Below are 19,248 nucleotides of genomic sequence, written 5' to 3' on the forward strand. Positions count from 1 at the left end.
GATAAGATAATTTAAACCAGGTAAGACAAAACTTGGTGATGATACAGAAATGGACTAAAAGGTACCGTTTTAGATGATGTGGTCAGGAATGGTATTTCTAAAGAGGAGAGTTTTGAACTTAGAATATTACTAAGGAGTCAGCTGTGCAAAGATTTAGGTGGCACGGCATTTCCATTCAGACGAGAGAGTATATGCAGTGGCCGTAAGAAGGGAATGAGCTTGATTTGTTTGAGGGCTAGAAAGAAAGGTTACTGTGTCAGAGGCAGAGTGAGAGGGGAGAGACTAATAATAATTGGTGAGGTCTGACAGGGTGGGTTTAAACTTGAGCAGGGCCTTGGAAGCCTTGGTAAGGAGTTCAGTGGCTTATACTTGACTGGCAGCAGTGGAAATGAAAGAAAAGTAATACTGAACTATGTTGAACTTGAATGATCTAGGACATCTAGGTGAAGAAGTCAAGAGAGTTGGTCAGACTTAAATCTATAAATTCAGGTATTTGGTATTATTCATTGGACTAACTTGGCAAGTTGTGTAGGCATTGAGCAGATAAATGCCCATAATGTGGAGACTTGAGGAGTCTATCGAGGAAATGATCAAAGGAACTGAGGAAAATGAGCAGCCAGTGATCAGGGGATTCCTAGCACTTCTTTGACATAATGAAAGACATGCATTACCATTGCATCTAATACCTTTGCAACTTGAAAGGCATGACCAAGTGTTGTATGAGCAATAGCTGCAAAAATTATGGCCAGAAATATCTCATGACTTAAGGAATGTAAAGAATACTTACCACATTAAAATACCCACACTCCATAGGGACCAAGCTATAAAGATTTTGTATAGTGCTGGTTCAGGTAGAATTCCTGTTTCTATAAGTGCATTTATTTTGCAGTAAACAGGGAGTATGTGTATCACTGTGACTCTAGATACACAAGTAGTTTGAAAAGTTTACTTCGCCTTGGGCATCCGTAAGGAATCTGGTTTTACTGAATATGTACAACTTTTAAGTACTCAAAAGACACACAGAGACATAATAGTTATACTTTACATGTACGTATTGTTTTATAGTTTACAGTCTTTACCCTTTAGGATTGTCAGAAAGAACTCTCTGAAGTAGATAAGGGACAGGAATTTAAGGGAGGTCAGCATTATTAGAGGTGAGATAACTTGAGGGTATCCAAGTGCACGGTCACCAAATGGGACATGAATTCAGAACTTTGGATTTTACTTGCACTGTTTTACCTATCACACCATGTTAATTCAAAGATGATCAAAAATTTAAATGTTAGGAGGAAAACTAAAATATGTATCCTTACTAAAACAATGACAAAATACATATTTTTTTATTTGTATTACAAATATTGATGCTGCACCAAAGGTTTCAGAGTGCTTTGAATACACAGAGGAGAATGAGATTGACTTTGGCTAGGAGAATTAGAGGTTTAGTTTTCACTTGCTGATTTTTATTATCTTTTCTTGATAGCTCTGAATGTTTAAAGTACTACATATGCAGCTTTGAAATAAACCCTTTATTTTATACCCAATTCTCTTGTGTTTATTTCTGCTACCATATTTTATTCTGGTGTTGCCACCCAACTCAATGGACGCTCGTAGCAGTAATAATAGCTAACAAATAATAACAAATAACCAATAATGAACTCTGTGGCAGGCCCTGTGGTAAGGAGTTTATAAAAATTTAACTTGTTTAATTCTTACATCAACTCTCACAGGTGGGAACATTCCTTTATAAATAGGTGTTTCTTAGCTGCCCTTCCAAAACTGATGTGGAGAAAGAACTGTGTTGAGAGAAAGGATGATTATAAGGCATACTCCTGTGCATTTCACAGGAGATATTTTTGTGTCCTATTATGTATTATTTATCATAGTTTTCCCTAAGTGAAGAAGTCAAGTTGGTATATGTACTAACCTGAGAGGTGAAGTCTGAGCTACGTGAGTGAATAAAGTAGTAATGTCCTAAATGTCTATTTTATGATTATAGTGATAGTCTGTAATAATCATGGGTGGTTTTACACTTTAAAAAACTACGTAACTCAGTGTGTATAATAAAAAAAGATTTCCTTAGTAAAGAAATGTTTGCTTAACCTAAAGTATCTAGGAATGAGAAATATCTATAAAACTTAATCATTAGTTTAGTTACTTTTTACTCCTGTATTTTCTTGGAGTGAATGAGATACGTTGTTTACTGTGGAAATGGATACAGCATCCTTCATCTGAGGATCTCAGAGTGCTTTTCAAATAATGTCTCATGAATCCTCACAGCACTTTGGTGAGGTAGGTAGGTGGCAAGTATTGTTGTCTTCATTTTTACAGATGAGGAAATTAAAGCCATGAGAGGGTTAAATGATTTATGTGTAGTCCCACCAACCAGACAGAGAGGCAGCCTGAACTACTTAATAAGAATATTGTATTTTAGGAGGGTTTGCATAATACAAATCATTAACCCCTTTGCTGTTGTATTTTACACAGATTATTAAAACAAATATGGTAGTTTTTAAATGTCCACATGGAATTTTTTTTTATCCTTTCTTTAGAAATAGAAAACATTATAATACTCTTTCCCCCTCACCCCCAATTTTTAGGTCAGCAGCAAGGACAAGATGGAGTAAAGGTCCAACAAGCCACGATAGCTCCTGTAACTGTAGCAGTTGGAGGAATTGCTAACGCAACGATAGGTGCTGTTAGTCCTGACCAACTCACACAAGTGCATTTGCAGCAAGGCCAGCAAGCTTCTGATCAAGAGGTGCAGCCTGGCAAGAGGCTTCGAAGAGTTGCCTGTTCCTGTCCTAATTGTAGGGAAGGAGAAGGAAGGTAAATGCTCTGTTACCAACTTTATCTCTCTGGAAGGCGTAAAATAGGTAAACCAAGCCATTGGCCGGGTCCTTGGATCACTAGAATGTCACTGGCTCTGTAGCCCAGAAGTTGAGATACAATATTGTTATTACAGGGATTAAATTGAGCTAGTTTAGGAATGGAGTTTTAGCGGTCCTGCACCTTCTGCCTTCTGCTTTTTTTTAGTGGCTTTCTTGTTTCATTTGTTATGCAAAAATTTTAATTTTATGGATGTAAAATTCATATACTGTACAGTTTCACTCAAAGTGTACATTTCATTGGTTTTTAGTATATTCACAAAGTTGTGCATCCATCATCACAATTTTAGGACATTTTGATACCCTGCAAAAGAAACCCTGACTTCTTTAGCCCTCAACCCCCTCGGCCCCCTTTCTTCCCAACTCAAGGCAGCCATTGAACAAATTTCTGTCTTTCTGCAATTCTGGACATGCATATAAATGGAATCATACAATATGTGGTCTTTTGATTGGTTTCATTTACGTAGCATAACGTTTTCAAGGTTTATCTATATTCTAGCACATATTAGTACCTCATTCTTTTTAATGAACAAATGAACGTTTCATTGTATGGATACACAGTATTTTACTTACCCATTTATCTTTTGGTGGACACTTGGAATTTTTCCACCAGTTGGCTCCTATGCTGCTATAAACACTTTTATACAAATTTTTGTGTGGCATAGGTTTTTAGTTCTCTTGAAATGGACAAGGAGTGGACAAGGAGTGGAATTAATGCTCCATGTAGTAACTCTAAGTCTAGCCACTTGAGGAACTGCCAGACTATTTTCCAAAGTAACTGTGCCATTTTACGTTCCCACCAGCAGTGTATGAGGGTTCCAGTTCGTTGCCAACACTTGTTATAATTTGGCTTTTTGATTATAGATTTCCTTGTGTGTGTGAAATGGTATTTCAGTATGGTTTTAATTTGCTTTTTCCTGATGACTTCATTAGTCAGGTGTGTTTTCATGTGTTTATTGGCCATTTGTGTGTCTTATTTGGAGAAATGTCTATTAAGATCTTTTGCCTATTTTAAATTAGATTTTTTAAGTTAAATTGTAATAGCTTTATGTATTCTAGATACAAGTCCCTTATCAGATACATGATTTGCAAATATTTTTTTCCCAGTCTGAGAGTTGTCTTTTCACTTTCTTGATAGTGTCCTTTGAAACACCTAAGTTTTTAATTTTGATGAAATTCAGCCTTGTGTTTGGTTGCTTCTGCTTTTGGTGTCCTGTCTAAGAATCCATTGCCACATCTGAGGTCACAGAGATTCCTCATTTTCTTGTGAGTGTTTTATAGTTTTTGCTCTTATATTTAGGTCTTTGATCGGTTTTGGGGTTAGTTTTTGTGTATGGTGTGAGGTAAGGATCCATCCAACACCATTTGTTGAAGACTCTCCCCTCCCCATTCATTGAATGGTCTTGTCACCCTTGTCAAAAATCAGTTGGCCATATAAGCCAAATAGGTTTATTTCTAGACTGTTGGTTTTATTCCAATGAACTATATGTCTTTATGCCTCTACCACACAGTCTTGATTACTTGGTCCTTCTCTGAACTTTTGAAATCGGGCACTATGTGTTCTCTTTGTTACTCTTTTTCAGTATTGTTTTGATTGTACAGAGACACTTGCAATTCCACGTGAATTTTAGAATCAATCAGCTTGTCAGTTTGTTTGAGATCTTCTCTGATTTCTTTTGACACTATTTTGTAGTTTTCAGAGTATAAGTTTTGTACTTCTTTGTTAAATTTATTCCTAAGTATTTTGTTCTTTTTGATGCTATTATAAATGGATCTTTTTCTTTATTGTTCATTGCAAGTGTATACAAACACAATTAATTTTTGTATATTAATCTTGTATCTGTAACCTTACTGAACTCTTTTTATTAGTTCTAATAGTTTTTTTTTTAGTGGATTCATTAGGGTTTTTCTATATGTAAGATCATGTAATCTGCAAAAAGAGATAGTTTTCCTTCATTCTTTCCAGTCTTGATGACTTTTATTTCTTTTTCTAACCTAATTGTTCCATCCAGAATCTACAGTATAATGTTGAATAGAAGTAGCAAAAGTGGACATCTTTGTTTTGTTCCTGATCTTAAGTGTTACACCATTAAGTATGTTGCTAGCTCTGAGCTTTCTCCTATATGCCTTTAATTAAGCAAGCTCCCTTCTATCCCTACTTCATTTTGTTTTTGTCATGAAAGGACGTTGGATTTTTCACATGCTTTTGTGTATCTGTTGAGATGATCATGTAGTTTCTATCTTTTTTCTGTTGGTATTAATTGATTGTCAGATGTTAAAGTACTTTTGCATTTGTGGAATAAACCCAACTTAGTCATGGTATGTAATTTTATACACACACACACACATGCACATTTATATTTAGTTTGCTAGTATTTTGTTAAGTTCTGCATCTGTGTTCGTGAGAGATATTGGTCTGTAGTTTTTTGTAATGTCTTTGTCTACTTTTGGAAAGGATAATATTGGGCTCATAGAATGATTTGGGAAGTGTTTCCTCCAGTTTATTTTTTAAAAAGTTTGTGAAGAACTGTTTGTGAAGAATAATTCTTTAGCTGTTTTGTAGAATTTATCAGTGAAACTAAGTCCTAGGCTTGTGGGTATTTTTCTTATGGGTATTTTTTGACTACTAATTCATCTAATTTATCTGTTTACTTTTAAGGGTTTTTCTGATTGATTGTTCTTGAATCACTTTTTGGTACTTAATGTCTTTTTGGGAATTTGTCCATCTCATCTAAGTTATTTAAGTAATTGGCATACAGTTATTCTTGGTATTCTTGTATAATCCTTTTTATTTCTGTAAGGTTGGTAATGATGTCCTCTTTCGTTTCAGATTCTAGTAATTTGAGTCTTCTCTTTTTTTCTTGGTCAGTCTGCCTTAAGGCTTGTTCAATTTTGTTGACCTTTTCAAAAGTCAAGTCACATCAGCTTTTGGTTTCATTGATTTTTTTTTTCCCTGTTGTTTTCGTATTCTTTATTTCATTAGTTCCTGCTCTATTTTTTATTATTTCCTTCCTTCTGTTTGCTTTATTTTAGATTTAATTTGCTTTTTCCGTTGTCTTAAGATGGAAGGTTAGGTTATTGATTTAAGATATTTTTTGATGTCGGCATTTACAGCTAAAAAGTTCTCTCTGGGGTGCCTATGTGGCTCAGGTCAGTTAAGTGTCTGACTCTGGATTTTGGCTCAGGTCAAGATCTTGGAGTTAAGGAGATCAAGCCCAGAGTTGGGCTCTGCACTCAGAGGGTGGAGCCTGCTTGGGATTCTCTCTCTCCCTCTTTCTCCACCCCTCCCCTGCTCACGTGAGCTTGTGCACATGTGTGTACTCTCTTTCTGTCCAATAAATAAATTCTAAAATTAAAAAATTCTCTCTAAGCATTGCTTTACATGTATCCCTTAAATTTGGTTATGTTGTATCTTCATTCATCTCAGGCTTTTTCCTGCTTTCCCTTTCGATTTCTTCTTTGACCCACTGGTTGTTTAGGAGTGTATTATTTAATTTCTAGGTATTTGTGAATTTTCCAATTTCCTGCTGTAATTTCTAGTTTTATGTCATTGTGGTCAGAAAACATACTTTGCATTATTTCTGTCTTCTGTTGAGGTTTGTTTCATGGCCTAGCCATATGATTTATCTTGGAGAACATTACATGTTCACTTGAGAAGAGTGTATGTTTTGCTGCTGTTTAGTGGAGTGTTTTATGGATATTTGTTAGGTCAAGTTTATCAAGTGTTCTCTTTCCTTGTTGCTCTTCTGCTTAATTGTTTTATGAAAATATCATTGCAAATAGAGTATTGACATCTCCAACTGTTACTGTTGAATTGTCTCTTTCTCCCTTCATTTCTGTCAGTTTACTTCATCTGTTTAGGTGTTCTCTTGTTACTCTAAGTGCACGTATGTTTATAATTGTTATATGTTCCTGATGGATTGACCCATTTAGCCCTATAAAATTTCCCCCTTTGTCTTCAATAACATTTGTTTTTAAAGTTTATTTTGTCTGGTATTATTAGTACAGCCACTCCAGCTTTCTTGTGGTGGTTGTTTGCATATCTTTTTCCATCTTTTTTACTTTAATCTCCCTGTAACTTTCAGTCTTTGTGACCTATGTCACCTGTAGACAGCATGTAGTTTGGATCTTAGTGTTTTTTTGTTTTTTCTTTAATTCACTGTGACAAAATCTGTCTTTTGAATGGATTGTGTAATCCATTTGCATTTGATGTTATTAATATGGTTGAATTTGTCTTTCAGTTTGCTTGTTTTTGTGTGTGTCATGTCTTTTTTCCTCTTTTGTTACTCTCTTTTTCATTAAGCGAATATAATATATAGCACTTTATTTTTTTACTTATTAAAAAAAAATTTTTTTGTTGTTTAATTATTTTTGACAAAGAGACAGAGCAATGTGTGGGGAAGGGGCAGAGAGAGAGGGAGACACAGAATCCAAAGCAGGCTCCAGGCTCTGAGCTGTTCAGACTCCCAAATTGGGAGATCATGACCTGAGCCGAAGTCAGATGCTTAACCAACTTAGCCACACAGCCATCCCTATAGCACTTTAATTTTGTTAATAATTTTTTCACTTATATTATTTTGAGTTATTTCCATAGTACTTGCTCTGGGCCTCATCATATACATATTGATCATTATCAATTTAAGATTTATAGTAACTTAATTCCAGTGAATTATGGAAATGTTCTCTCTTTATAGCTTACTTCTTTTTGTGATGTTATTATATATATTATCCATCTGTGTTACAAACCCAATAATACATTATGATAATTATTACTTTATATAATGTCTCGTAAAGAAATTGAGAGAAGATGAGCAAGCATATATAACTTTTGCTATGTTAACTTTATCAGTAGTTCTCTGTTTGTTCTGGATATTTGAGTTCCTTTCTGGCATCATTTTCTTAGCCCAGTCGAGTTTTGCTCCCACGTCCCTGCTTTGTGCTGTTAATGGCAAATATATTAAATATATTACATTTCTGTAATGTTATGGCCTTTAACAATACATTTTACACGTAGTGTTTTTAAAGTTACTTTTCAAATCAGGTAAGACAAGCAATACGCACTTACACTGTCCTTTGTAATTACATAATTACCTTTGCTGGTGATCTCTTGCTTGTTTGTGTGCATCTTAATTGTGTAATTACTTTCTACATCCAGTTGATTCAACCTGAAGATCTTCCTTTACTATTTCTTGCAAAGCAGGTCTGCTCAAAACAAATTCTCTGTGTTTGTGTACCCAGGAATATCTTTGTTTCATTTCTGAAAGGTAGTTTTGCTAGATAGAGTCTTGTTTGAGTTGTTTTCTTTGAATACTTTGAATATGTTTTCACCCTGCCTTCTAAGCTCCATTGTTCTGCTGAGAAGCAAGTTCTTATTCTTACTGCAGTTCCCTTGTAAGTGAGGAGTTATTTTTCCCTTGCCGCTTTCGGGATTTTGTCCTGTCTTTGGGTTTCAGGATTTTTTAGTACGTAAGATGTCTACTTGTGGATCTGTGCAGTTAGCCTGCTTGGAGTTTGTTGAGCTTATTGCATGTGTAGATTCATGTTTTTGAGTAAATTAATTAAGTTTGCAGTCATTATTTCTTTGAATATTTTTTCTGTGGCACTTTTTCTCTCTCTCCTCTCCCTCCTCCTCCTTCCCTCACCGATACTTGGATGTCCCACATTTCTCAGACACTCTGTTCATTTTCCTTTGTTCTTTTTCTTGTCTCTTTTTAAGTTACATCGTCTCTATTGATCTATCTTTAATTTTACTATTCCTTCCCTTTTTTGAGTCCCTCTAGTGAATTTTTCATTTCAGTTGTACTTCTCATTTCCACAATTTCCTCTTGGTAGTTTTTTTTAACCATTTGTAACTCTTCATTGATATTCTCTATTTGATGTGACATTGTCATTATATCTTCTTGCTTCTTTAATCATGGTGTCCTTTAGTTCTTTAAACATATTTATGAATGGCTACTTTGAAGTCTTGTTAAATCTGCTCTCCCAGTTTCACTTGCCTGCTTTTTTTTTTTTTTTTTTTTTTTTTTTTTTAGTGAAGGGTCATATTCCTCTGTTTTATTTTTGGCATGTCTTAGATTTTTTGTTGGAAGCTGGATGGTTTAGATAATACATTGTAGCAACTCTTAGTACTGCCCACCCCCATCCCCCCACCCCTGGTTTATTGTTGTTTGCTTGCTTATTTAGTGACTGGCTGGATTATTTTGGTGAACTTCCCTTAACTCGCCATGAAGCATGTTGCTCACTGTCGCCATGAAGTATGTTGCTCCTCAGTGGATGCAAAATTCGGTATGCTTACAGTGACCCTGGAGGACAGTGGTTTGGGCAGAGATCTTTAATGTCCTGTCCCTAACCACACCCAGTTGTTAACCTCCACTAATTGTCCACTGATTGCTCTATTGTTTTCAAAGCCCTGAAATGTATATTGCTCTACAAAGTGATCCAATCAGATTTTTTTTTTTTAAAGGACTAGATCAACAGGCCTGCGCTTTGAGATTTAGGACTCTGTAGGGCTACTCCCAGCTGCCTCATCCCTCCCTTCTTTCAGTCAGCCTAGTGAGCATAGTTTTGCCTGTTTCTCCATTGTATCTATTAGTCCCCTCCCAACTTCATTTTGCAACCGCCTCCACTGATTTTAAGAGCACCCATACGCTGAAGTTTTTCCACACTTTGTTTGCAAATGAATTCAGTTCCTTGGGAAGAGATTTGGAATTCTGTTATATGCTGTGCTGTCTCTAGCCAACATCTCTTTGTCATGGCTCCTGAACATAGGGTTGGGAGAGTGGCATATTTCTTTCTGAGTGGCATCCCTGCTCTGAGAGCTAAATGCGTGGTGGCAGGGCAGCAGCAATGGCCTCAGGCTTTCTTGACTTGCCTCTGCTGGCTTGGAAGTTCTGATGTATGCACTACAAAGGAGCTGAGTCAAAGGTGCACTGCAGTGTTTTCACTGTGCCCTGTCCAAGGTAGAGCCAAGGTCTCAGGAGTTGGGTTTGGGTAGAAGAGAGTTCCCTACCTGTCAGTCACACTTGCCTGAAACAGCCTCAGCAGCAGGTAACTGGGGGTGGAATAAGAAATGCTGACCTCTTGCCCCTTCCTAGGGAGATAAGCTCAAACTAGGAGGTGTGAAAAGGGAACGCTGTTCTTGGCTGCGCCAATCTGCAGTGTTTATGTGTCAAGGGAAGTGATAGGAAATTGGGAGAGAGGGTTGGGTCTTGGTTCAAATAGCACAGGCTCTCACTCTTCTTACCAACTCTTAATTTTCTTGAGTATTTATTTATTTGCTATATGTTCATAGAGCCATTTCCAGGAACTGCACATATTATTTGTTTTGTTTTCATACTTTTCACTGGTTTCACTAGGGACTAGGCCAATGGAGCTCTTCATGCTTTCTTTCCTGCTGGGAGTGAAACTCTGAACCGTACACTTTTAAATGGAGATTACCATTTTTTTGGTATTTGAGAAGAATTTTCAAGTGTCTTGAAAAGCTTAGAGATTTTTTCCAAAGGGAAGAGGCTGTTAGGGAAAGAACATGAAGTCCGTGGTAGAACACGAACTCTCTGAGGTTAACATTTTTTCATAACAGTTTTGAGTTTCATACATAACCCTTTTTTGATTAGAATTTTTCTGATTTTTAACTACAGTTGTGGCATGATTTTAAAAAACCATTCAGAAGTGTATCATTTAAGAACGTTGATTCCCCATGGGGCGCCTGGGTGGCGCAGTCGGTTAAGCGTCCGACTTCAGCCAGGTCACGATCTCGCGGTCCGGGAGTTCGAGCCCCGCGTCAGGCTCTGGGCTGATGGCTCGGAGCCTGGAGCCTGTTTCCAATTCTGTGTCTCCCTCTCTCTCTGCCCCTCCCCCGCTCATGCTCTGTCTCTCTCTGTCCCAAAAATAAATAAACGTTGAAAAAAAAAAATTTTTAAAAGAACGTTGATTCCCTTTTGTTTTTCTGTAATTATAAGCTTGGTGTCTAAGAGTATAATTAATGTTTGTTTTTTGTTTTTGTTAGAGGCAGTAATGAACCAGGAAAAAAGAAACAGCATATCTGTCATATTGAAGGATGTGGAAAAGTTTATGGCAAAACATCTCACCTACGAGCACATCTTCGCTGGCATACTGGAGAAAGACCTTTTGTATGCAACTGGATGTTTTGTGGCAAAAGATTCACAAGGAGTGATGAACTCCAGAGACATAGAAGAACCCATACAGGTTAGTTGGTTTATTGCAGGGTTTGTATGTTTTTAATGCTTAGATGAAAATTGGAAATATGCAAATGAAAGACAATTCACTTTACTGATTTTATGAAAGTTCTTTAAGATCAAAATTCATGGGACGCTTGAGTGGCTCAGTCGGTTAAGCGTCCGACTTCAGCTCAGGTCATGATCTCACAGTCTGTGAGTTTGAGCCCCACGTCGGGCTCTGTGCTGACAGCTCAGAGCCTGGAGCCTGCTTTGGATTCTGTGTCTCACTCTCTCTCTGACCCTCCCCCATACATGCTCTGTCTCTCTCTGTCTCAAAAATAAACGTTAAAAAAAAAAAAAAATCAAAATCGTTACCTCATTTCCAGGATACGTTTTATTCCACTTTTTGTGAGGTTTATTAGAGTAATTACATAACAAGGAATATATTCCGTTTACTTAACCTGTTGTATTCTTAGCATGTTGAATTCACATATATTATTTTTCGTCAGTATTTACATAGGTGAAGAGAGTTGAATTATGATCTTACTGGTGACCTTTATTAGTTTTTGGTTTTTTAACAATTTAGAAAATTGACTAAAGTATCAAGAATAATATAACAAATATACGCCTCTCAGAATTGACAGCTGTTGATGTTATATTTGTTATTTTTTAATAAAACAAATCCTACAAAGTTGACATCGTCTTTGTCCTCTCAAAGACAACAGCCCCCATGCATTTAAAATGTAGGTTTCTAGTACAGTTTTAATACTCTTACATATATTATTCATGCATGTGTATGTAAAATACCGTTTTGTGTGTTGTGAAATTTCACATAAATGATACAGTATCATAATTTCATTTATCATTATGTCTTGAGATCTATCCAAGTTCATATGTGTACATACAAATGTATGTATACATGTTTGCTATGTAGTATTTTGTTATATGACTGCCATACTGTTTATCCATTCCTTGTGCTGCTTAAATTATCATTAGTTTTTTTTACTATCATGAACTTTGCTACTGTGAACAGTGAACATGTGTGCCAAATAGAATTTTTGGATCACAGAGAATTTAATGTGTTTTGCTAAATAAGTGCTAAAGAATCTCTAAAGTGGCTGGTAACCATTTCTATTTCACTAGCAGTGACTGAGAGTTTCCACTTTGCTGTGTGTTCACCAGTACTGACTGGTGTTGACTTTTGAAAATTTTTGTCAGTTTGTGGCATCTGGCTGGCTTACTTGGTAGAGCATGTGACTCTTTATCTCAGGATTGTGAGTTCAAGCCCCATGTTGGCTGTGAAGCGTACTTTAAAAAATAAATAAATAAAAACATGCTTATTGCTTTAAAAAAAAGAAAATTTTTGTATATCTAAAATGGTTTCCTTATTTTATTTATTTATTTTTTTTAATTTTGAGTGAGACAGAGAGAGAGAGAGACAGAGCACGAGCAGGGGAGAGGTAGAGAGAGAGGGAGACACAGAATCCAAAGCAGGCTCCAGGCTCTGAGCTGTCAGCACAGAGCCTGACGCGGGGCTTGAACCCACGAACCGTGAGATCGTGACCTGAGCCGATGTCGTACACTTAACCGACCAAGCACCCAAGTGTCCCTGGTTTCCTTATTTTTTTAAGTAGCAGTTTTCCTGGTTATCCATGAGATTAAGCATCTTTTCTTGTTGATTGATCATTTATATTTCACTTTCTGTTGATTATTTCCTTGCTCACTTTTCTTTTGGGTTATTTTTCTTACTGATTTATGTGTTGTAATTTCCCCCTATATTGCTAGTATTTGAACTTCTTGCTATTTTTTGTCACATGGAAGTTTTACATTTTTTAGTCAAATATGTTTTTTCTTTTGTCCTTTGTTTTTCTTATTTTTTTTAAACGTTTATTTATTTTGAGAGGGAGGGAGCGAGAAGGAGCATGCGCATAAGCGGAAGAGGGGTGGAAAGAGCAAATCCCAAGCAGGCTCCATGCTGCCAGCGCAGAGGTAGACATGGGGTTCAATCGCATGAACCGGGAGATAGATCATGACCTGAGCTGAAATCAAGAGTCGGACACTTAACCAACTGAGCCACCCAGGCACCCCTCCTTTTTTTATTTTTAATGAAATCCTCTCCTATCCCAAGATCATAAAGTTTTTAAAAATATTTTCTTCTAATGGTTTTAAAGTTTTCGTGTAAGTTTCATCTTCTTTTTCTAAGTTTTGCATAGAACAACCACCCTCTCTACTTAGAATGCCTGTATACATCTGGGTTTCAGTATTTAATTGTTGAATAAATTAGTAATTCGGATAAATTTTCAAATTAGACTAACCTTTAACTTGTACCAAGGTACATGTGGGACAAAAGAGGAAATAGAATTGGCATGTATTGATCAGCTACCATACATCACATGTTTGAAATAAATTGTCTCATTTGATTCTAACAGTAACACTGAGATAGAAATTAGCTCCATTGTATGGATTAGAAAATAGTGTCAGAGAAGAAAAAATAGTTAAATTTAAAAGTGATAAAGTTACTTAGTTTGATATGTACATAAATTAGTAGGCAGAATCTTAGTAATAGTGGCTGAGTCCCTGAGTTAGCATAGTTTGAAAAAAGTTTTAAAAGGTTTCCATATGGTATTGCATTAGGATTTTTTTTTTAATTTTTTAAAACATTTTTTAATGTTTATTTCTGTGAGAGAGAGAGAGAGACAGAGACAGAATGTGAGCAGGGGAGGGGCAAGAGAGAGGGGGAGACACAATCTGAGCCCAGTGTAGGGCTCAAACCCACAAACAGTGAGGTCATGACCTGAGCCAAAGTCAGACACTTAACCGGCTGAGCCACCCAGGCGCTCCTGCATTAGGACTTTTAATAGTGCCACCTCACCATTGATATTGGCAAATATGGTGTGATTAATCCCATAATAGTGTTGATGTCTGTTTTAAAAAAGTGCTCTGCCGTTTATGTCAGTATGACAGGATGCAATGTTTCCGCTGTGGATTAGCAGTGGGACAAGTTAGAGAAGCCAAGAAAAATTGCCGCTTTCTTTGAATTTGGAACTGCACATTGTGATTTCATCATTTTATTTGAGAAGTAATGAGTCTCTAAAGTCTTGTCTCACATATCCACATTCATACAGATATACAAAACAAATTTATTCAAGGACTTTAATACACATATACTTCAAAACCAAATTACTAATGATTTGGAGGCATATTTTCTTTTTTTTTTTTTAACTATTAATACCATTGTAACCTACTAGCCTGAATAATCAGAATTGAATGTATTTTAAGCTTACTTTCAGTGTTTCGAACATCTTCAATACATCATGCACAAAATTGTTGAACTATTTTTTTCTTAAGGGGCAACCACTACACTAAGTAGAAATTCAGTACCTTACTACAAATGAATATATGAGTTATTTTTATTTACTGCTGAAAATAGTGCCAATTATTTTTGCTTTTTTGGGAATTTTTTTTTAAAGCTTATTCATTTATTATTATTTATGAGTGGGAGAGGGGCAGAGAGAGAGGGAGACCCAGAATCCAAAGCAAGCTCCAGGCTCTGAGCTGTCAGCACAGAGCATGATGCAGGGCTTGAACTCACAAACCGTGAGATCATTACCTGAGGTGAAGTCAGATGCTTAACCTGGGTGAGCCACCCAGGCACCCCTTTTTAATTTCCAAATGTCACATGTATATGGTATTTAAAAATCAAGTCATAGGGTTACCATGGTGGCTCAGTTGGCAGAGCACTTGACTCTTGATCTCAGGGTCATGAGTTCAAGCCCCATGCCTGGCATAGAGCTTACTTCAAAAAATATTTAAAAAAAATTAAATTGTAAAAGAGGTTACAATGTTAAGGGGATTATTTTTAAAATTATCTTTATTTGAAGGATAGTTGACACATTAGTTTCAGGTGTACAACATAGTGATTTGACACTTGTATACATTATGAAATGCTTACCATAGTAAGTGGTTACCATCTGTCACTGTATAAGATTATGACTATATTCTCTGTGCTTTACTTTACATCCCTGTGACTTTTTATTTTATAATTGTAAGTTTGTACCTTTTAATCCCCTTCATTTAAGCCCATCTCTCTATCTCATTCCCTTTGGGCAACTGCCAGTTTGCTGTCTGGATTTATGAGTCTGTTTCTGTTTTGTTTTGCTTGTTCATTTGTTTCGTTTTTTAGATTCCACACATAAGTGAAATCATACGGTATTTTGTCTTTGATCAGACTTACTTCACTTAGCATAATACCGTCTAGTTTCATCCATCTTTTATAAATGGCAGGATTTCTTTCTTATTTTATGGCTGAGTAATATTCTGTTGTCAGTATATACCATATCCTTTGTCTGTTTATCAGTGGTCACTTGGGTTGCTTTCAGATCTTGGCATAGGAGTGTGTATGTCTTTTCAAATTAGTGTTCTTTTTCTTCCCAGAAGTGCAGTTACTGAATTGTATGGTATTTCTATTTTAATTTGTTAAGGAACCTTCATATTATTTTTTACAGTGCTTACACCAATTTATATTCCCACCAACAGTTCCCTTTTTCCTCCATTCTCATCAACAATTATTTTTTTGTCTTTTTGATATTAGTCATTCTGACAGTTGTGAGGTGATAGCTCATTGGAGTTTTGGTTTGCATTTCCTTGACAATTAGTGATGTTGAGCATCTTTTCATGTTATCTGTTGTCCATCTCTATGTCTTCTTTGGAAAAATGTCTTTTCTGGTTCTCTGCCCATTTATTAATAAGGTTTGTTTTTTTTTTTGGTGTTGAGTTGTAGGAGTTCCTTATATATTTTGGATGTTAACCCCCTTATCAGATACATCATTTACAAACATTTAAGGGGAATCTTTGCCACATCCCCTGTTCTAACCCCGAGAGGACTGTATTTAGTCTTGTTAACTATTCTTACATTTTTATTCTTCTTCTGATGGTTGTTGTATATCTAAATAATATGCTTATGTTGTTATTGATCTGTCAATATTAGGCACTGTCTCTTGACTTCTTACATTAAGAGTTAAGAAATTACCTCACTTTACATCATCTTTTGACATTCAGGTTTTTTTTTAACTGAGGGCCGGCCTGACACTGTCTCTTGACCTTACTACCCTGTGTTAGAGATACTAGCATTCACCTCTTAACTTCTCTTACCTATTTCTCTTCTCTTTTTCTTCATGTTAAAATGTTTACTTTCTCTTAAATAAGCACTGTTTCCGTTTTTTTGTAGCTTAGTTCTTAAAGTAGAAAACCAGTAAATAATAATGTTATGACTGTGATGTGATGAGTCTGATTATATATCTTTTCCTGTTTTTTTCTTCAAGTGCCTAAATTCCTTTTTTTACCCTTGCATTGGCTAACTTTATCACCTCCTTTTGTTATTTAGCCTTTTCAAAAATAGTATTAATTCCGTCCAATTTATCCTTTCACTTGGAGGTTCCAGCTTTCTAATCAGTCAGATTCTTCTGTAAGGCTGCTGCACACTATAATCTTGAGACTTTTCTTCCCTGCTGTATTGGTTTTGATCCAGTGTTCTCAAGATCTCCTCTCTTCATTTTTCTTAGTTTACTTGATTGCCAGAAAACATTCTGAAATGCTTCCTACAGTAAAGCTCTAGGAAGTAAATTTGTCTGAAAATGTCTTTCTTCATTAAAAAAAAAAAAAGTTTTTGAGAGAGACCTCGCATGTGCGCACAAACAGAGGAGGGATAGGGAGGAAGAGAATTTCAAACAGGTTGCACGCTCAGCTCAGAGCCTAACGTGGGCCATGATCCCACAACCAAGAGATCGTGATCTGAGCCAAAATCAAGAGTCAGATCCTCAACCGACTGAGCCATCCTGGACCCCTGTCTGAAAATGTCTTTATATTGCTTTCCCAGTTAATAGATGGCTTGGCTGATATAACAGAATTGTAGGTTGAAAATGATACTTAAAACATTAGTGGCACTGCTCTATCATTTTCTTGCATTTGTTTTATTAATTTGAAGTCCATTGTTATTCTTCTCTTCCTTTTTTGTGGGTGACCTAATTTCCCCTGTTAGCTTTTAAAAGCTTGTTTTCTTATTTACTTGTAATTTTTACCTTGAAATAGTTTTACAGAAGAAGTTGTGAAGATAGCATAGAGAGTTCTTACATCCCTTTCACCCAGCTTCCTCTAATGCTAACCTCTTCCATATTCCTGTAATTTATGAAAACTAAGAAGTTGATATTGGTATAATACTAGTAATTAAATTACAGACTTTTCCACAAATGATACCTTTTCTGTTCCAGGATTCAATCCATAACACCACATTCTATTTATTTGTCGTGGCTGTTGAGTCTCCTGTAATCTGAAATTTCCTTACTCTTTTTTTTATTTATGTACTTTTTTTTTTTTTTTTGGCTCACCTTGACACTTTTGAAAGTTAGGTATTTTGTAGAATATCCCTCAATTTGTGTTTGTCTGGTATTTGCTCATGATTAGAGTGAAGTTATGAAATGTTGTTGGGAAGAATATCACAGGTATCATTGCCCTTCTTCATCACATTGCATCAGGAAGTACACGATGTCCGTGTATCTTATTGTTGGTGAATTGGTTAAGATATTGTGTGCCAGGTAGCTCCACTGTGAAGTTGTTTCTTCTTTCCACACACTGTTTATTGGAAGCAAGTTATTAAGTCCGGTCTACACTAAAGGGGCGGTGAAGTAAACTCTACCTCTTGGAGGGAAGAGTGACAAAGAATTTTTGGATGTACTGTAAAACAACCACTGTAATGAGTAAATATTTCTCGAGAAGGGGTAGGGCAGGGGGAAGGTCGTATTCTTCAAGGCTATGCAATTATCCTGTTTCTCTGTAAAGAAAATCCTGTTTCCCTTTTAGTATTCCTCATTGTTTCTTGCCTGCAGCAATTACTTTATTGTGTTAAAGGCCATTTTTTATTTCCCTTTTTTGCTTCTCCAGTTTTTAGTTTTGATTCTTATACAAGGAAGATTTATACCTTCTTCCCCAATTATTTGTTTATTTGTAATCCAGCATGGACTCATGAGTATTTATTTTATTTTGTGGATTATAATCCAATATTGTCATTATTTTCTGGCTCACATTGTTCCATCTTTGGCCAGTTGGAAGTTGTTTTAGATTGCTGCCTCTATCCTTTTTGACATGCCCCCATTCTTTTGTTTTGTCTTGTTTTTTTAACTGTAAGAGCCTCTTTTAATCTTTGTTTTTTTAATTGCATAATTATGTATGTTTGCATAGTTCTTCATTTATTGTGCAGACCTGTTGGACTTTTCCACTCAGGGTTCACCTTCATCCCCTTTCCACCTTTTCCCTCATTTTCCCTTTTTTATTCTCTATTCTTTTTTCAGTCTTACTTTGTCTAAGTGGGATGCCCCTACATTGATTTTTTTTTTTAACATCTTACAGCTTTTTTTGGCTTTTTACCTTTTAATTTCCTGTGAGATTTCTTAAGTTTATACTCAGATATGTCTTCTGATTTTTTTTTTTTTTTTCCAAGAGTGCTTTTCTACTGTTTCTTTTTTATAGCATACTCTTCTCATTGTATGGATGCAGGAGTTTGCTGAAAATCAGAGTTTTCCAGCTAAGTATTTTTTTTAATATTTATGTTTCCTCCAAGGTAATTTTTTTTTTTTTTTTTTGTCTGTACCTTGCTTTTTCCCATGTTATAGGCTTTCCTGAATTGTCCAGTGGTCCTTGGCCTTTATTCAAGTTGATGATGGTGATTGGTAACTATGTTGGAATGAAGGATTAAGGAAGTTTTATGAACTGGTGGCTTTCATTTTAGGCAACTGGGCAGGGATACTGTGTTATAATGCAAGATACCTAATTACCAAAATACTGTAATGTACTGTGGGGCAACATTTCTTTTTTTTTTTTTTTTTAATTTATTGTTTAATTTACATCCAAGTTAGTTAGCATATGGTGCAACAATGAATTTAGGATGCCCTTTTTACCCATTTAGATCATTTGCCCCCTCCTACAACCCCTCCAGCAACCCGCTGTTTGTTCTCTATATTTAAGAGTCATTTATGTTTTGTGGGGGCACATTTCTGTAGATAAAAATCATCAAATGTTTTGACCCAATTTTTTGATAGTAGGATTAATGATCCATGTACAGACTTCAATTTACTCTTTTATGTTCCATGTTTCCCTCTCACCATTTTGAGTCCAATATTTCTACACAATTCTAT

The 19,248-nt window shown here is 35.9% G+C and overlaps 1 protein-coding gene across 1 annotated transcript in view; it reads left to right on the forward strand.

Moving 5' to 3' along the window:
* The window catches only part of SP4 (Sp4 transcription factor), an 82,563-nt gene that overhangs the window by 45,353 nt on the left and 17,962 nt on the right, over positions 1–19,248 (forward strand). The window contains exons 4-5 of the mRNA XM_030308070.1: positions 2,598–2,826; positions 10,891–11,090. Coding sequence (XP_030163930.1) covers positions 2,598–2,826; positions 10,891–11,090 — 429 coding nt within the window. The remainder of the gene's footprint in view (positions 1–2,597; positions 2,827–10,890; positions 11,091–19,248) is intronic.

The sequence above is a fragment of the Lynx canadensis genome, chromosome A2 (genome assembly GCF_007474595.2).
Source record: "Lynx canadensis isolate LIC74 chromosome A2, mLynCan4.pri.v2, whole genome shotgun sequence".
Taxonomy (NCBI): Eukaryota; Metazoa; Chordata; class Mammalia; order Carnivora; family Felidae; genus Lynx; species Lynx canadensis.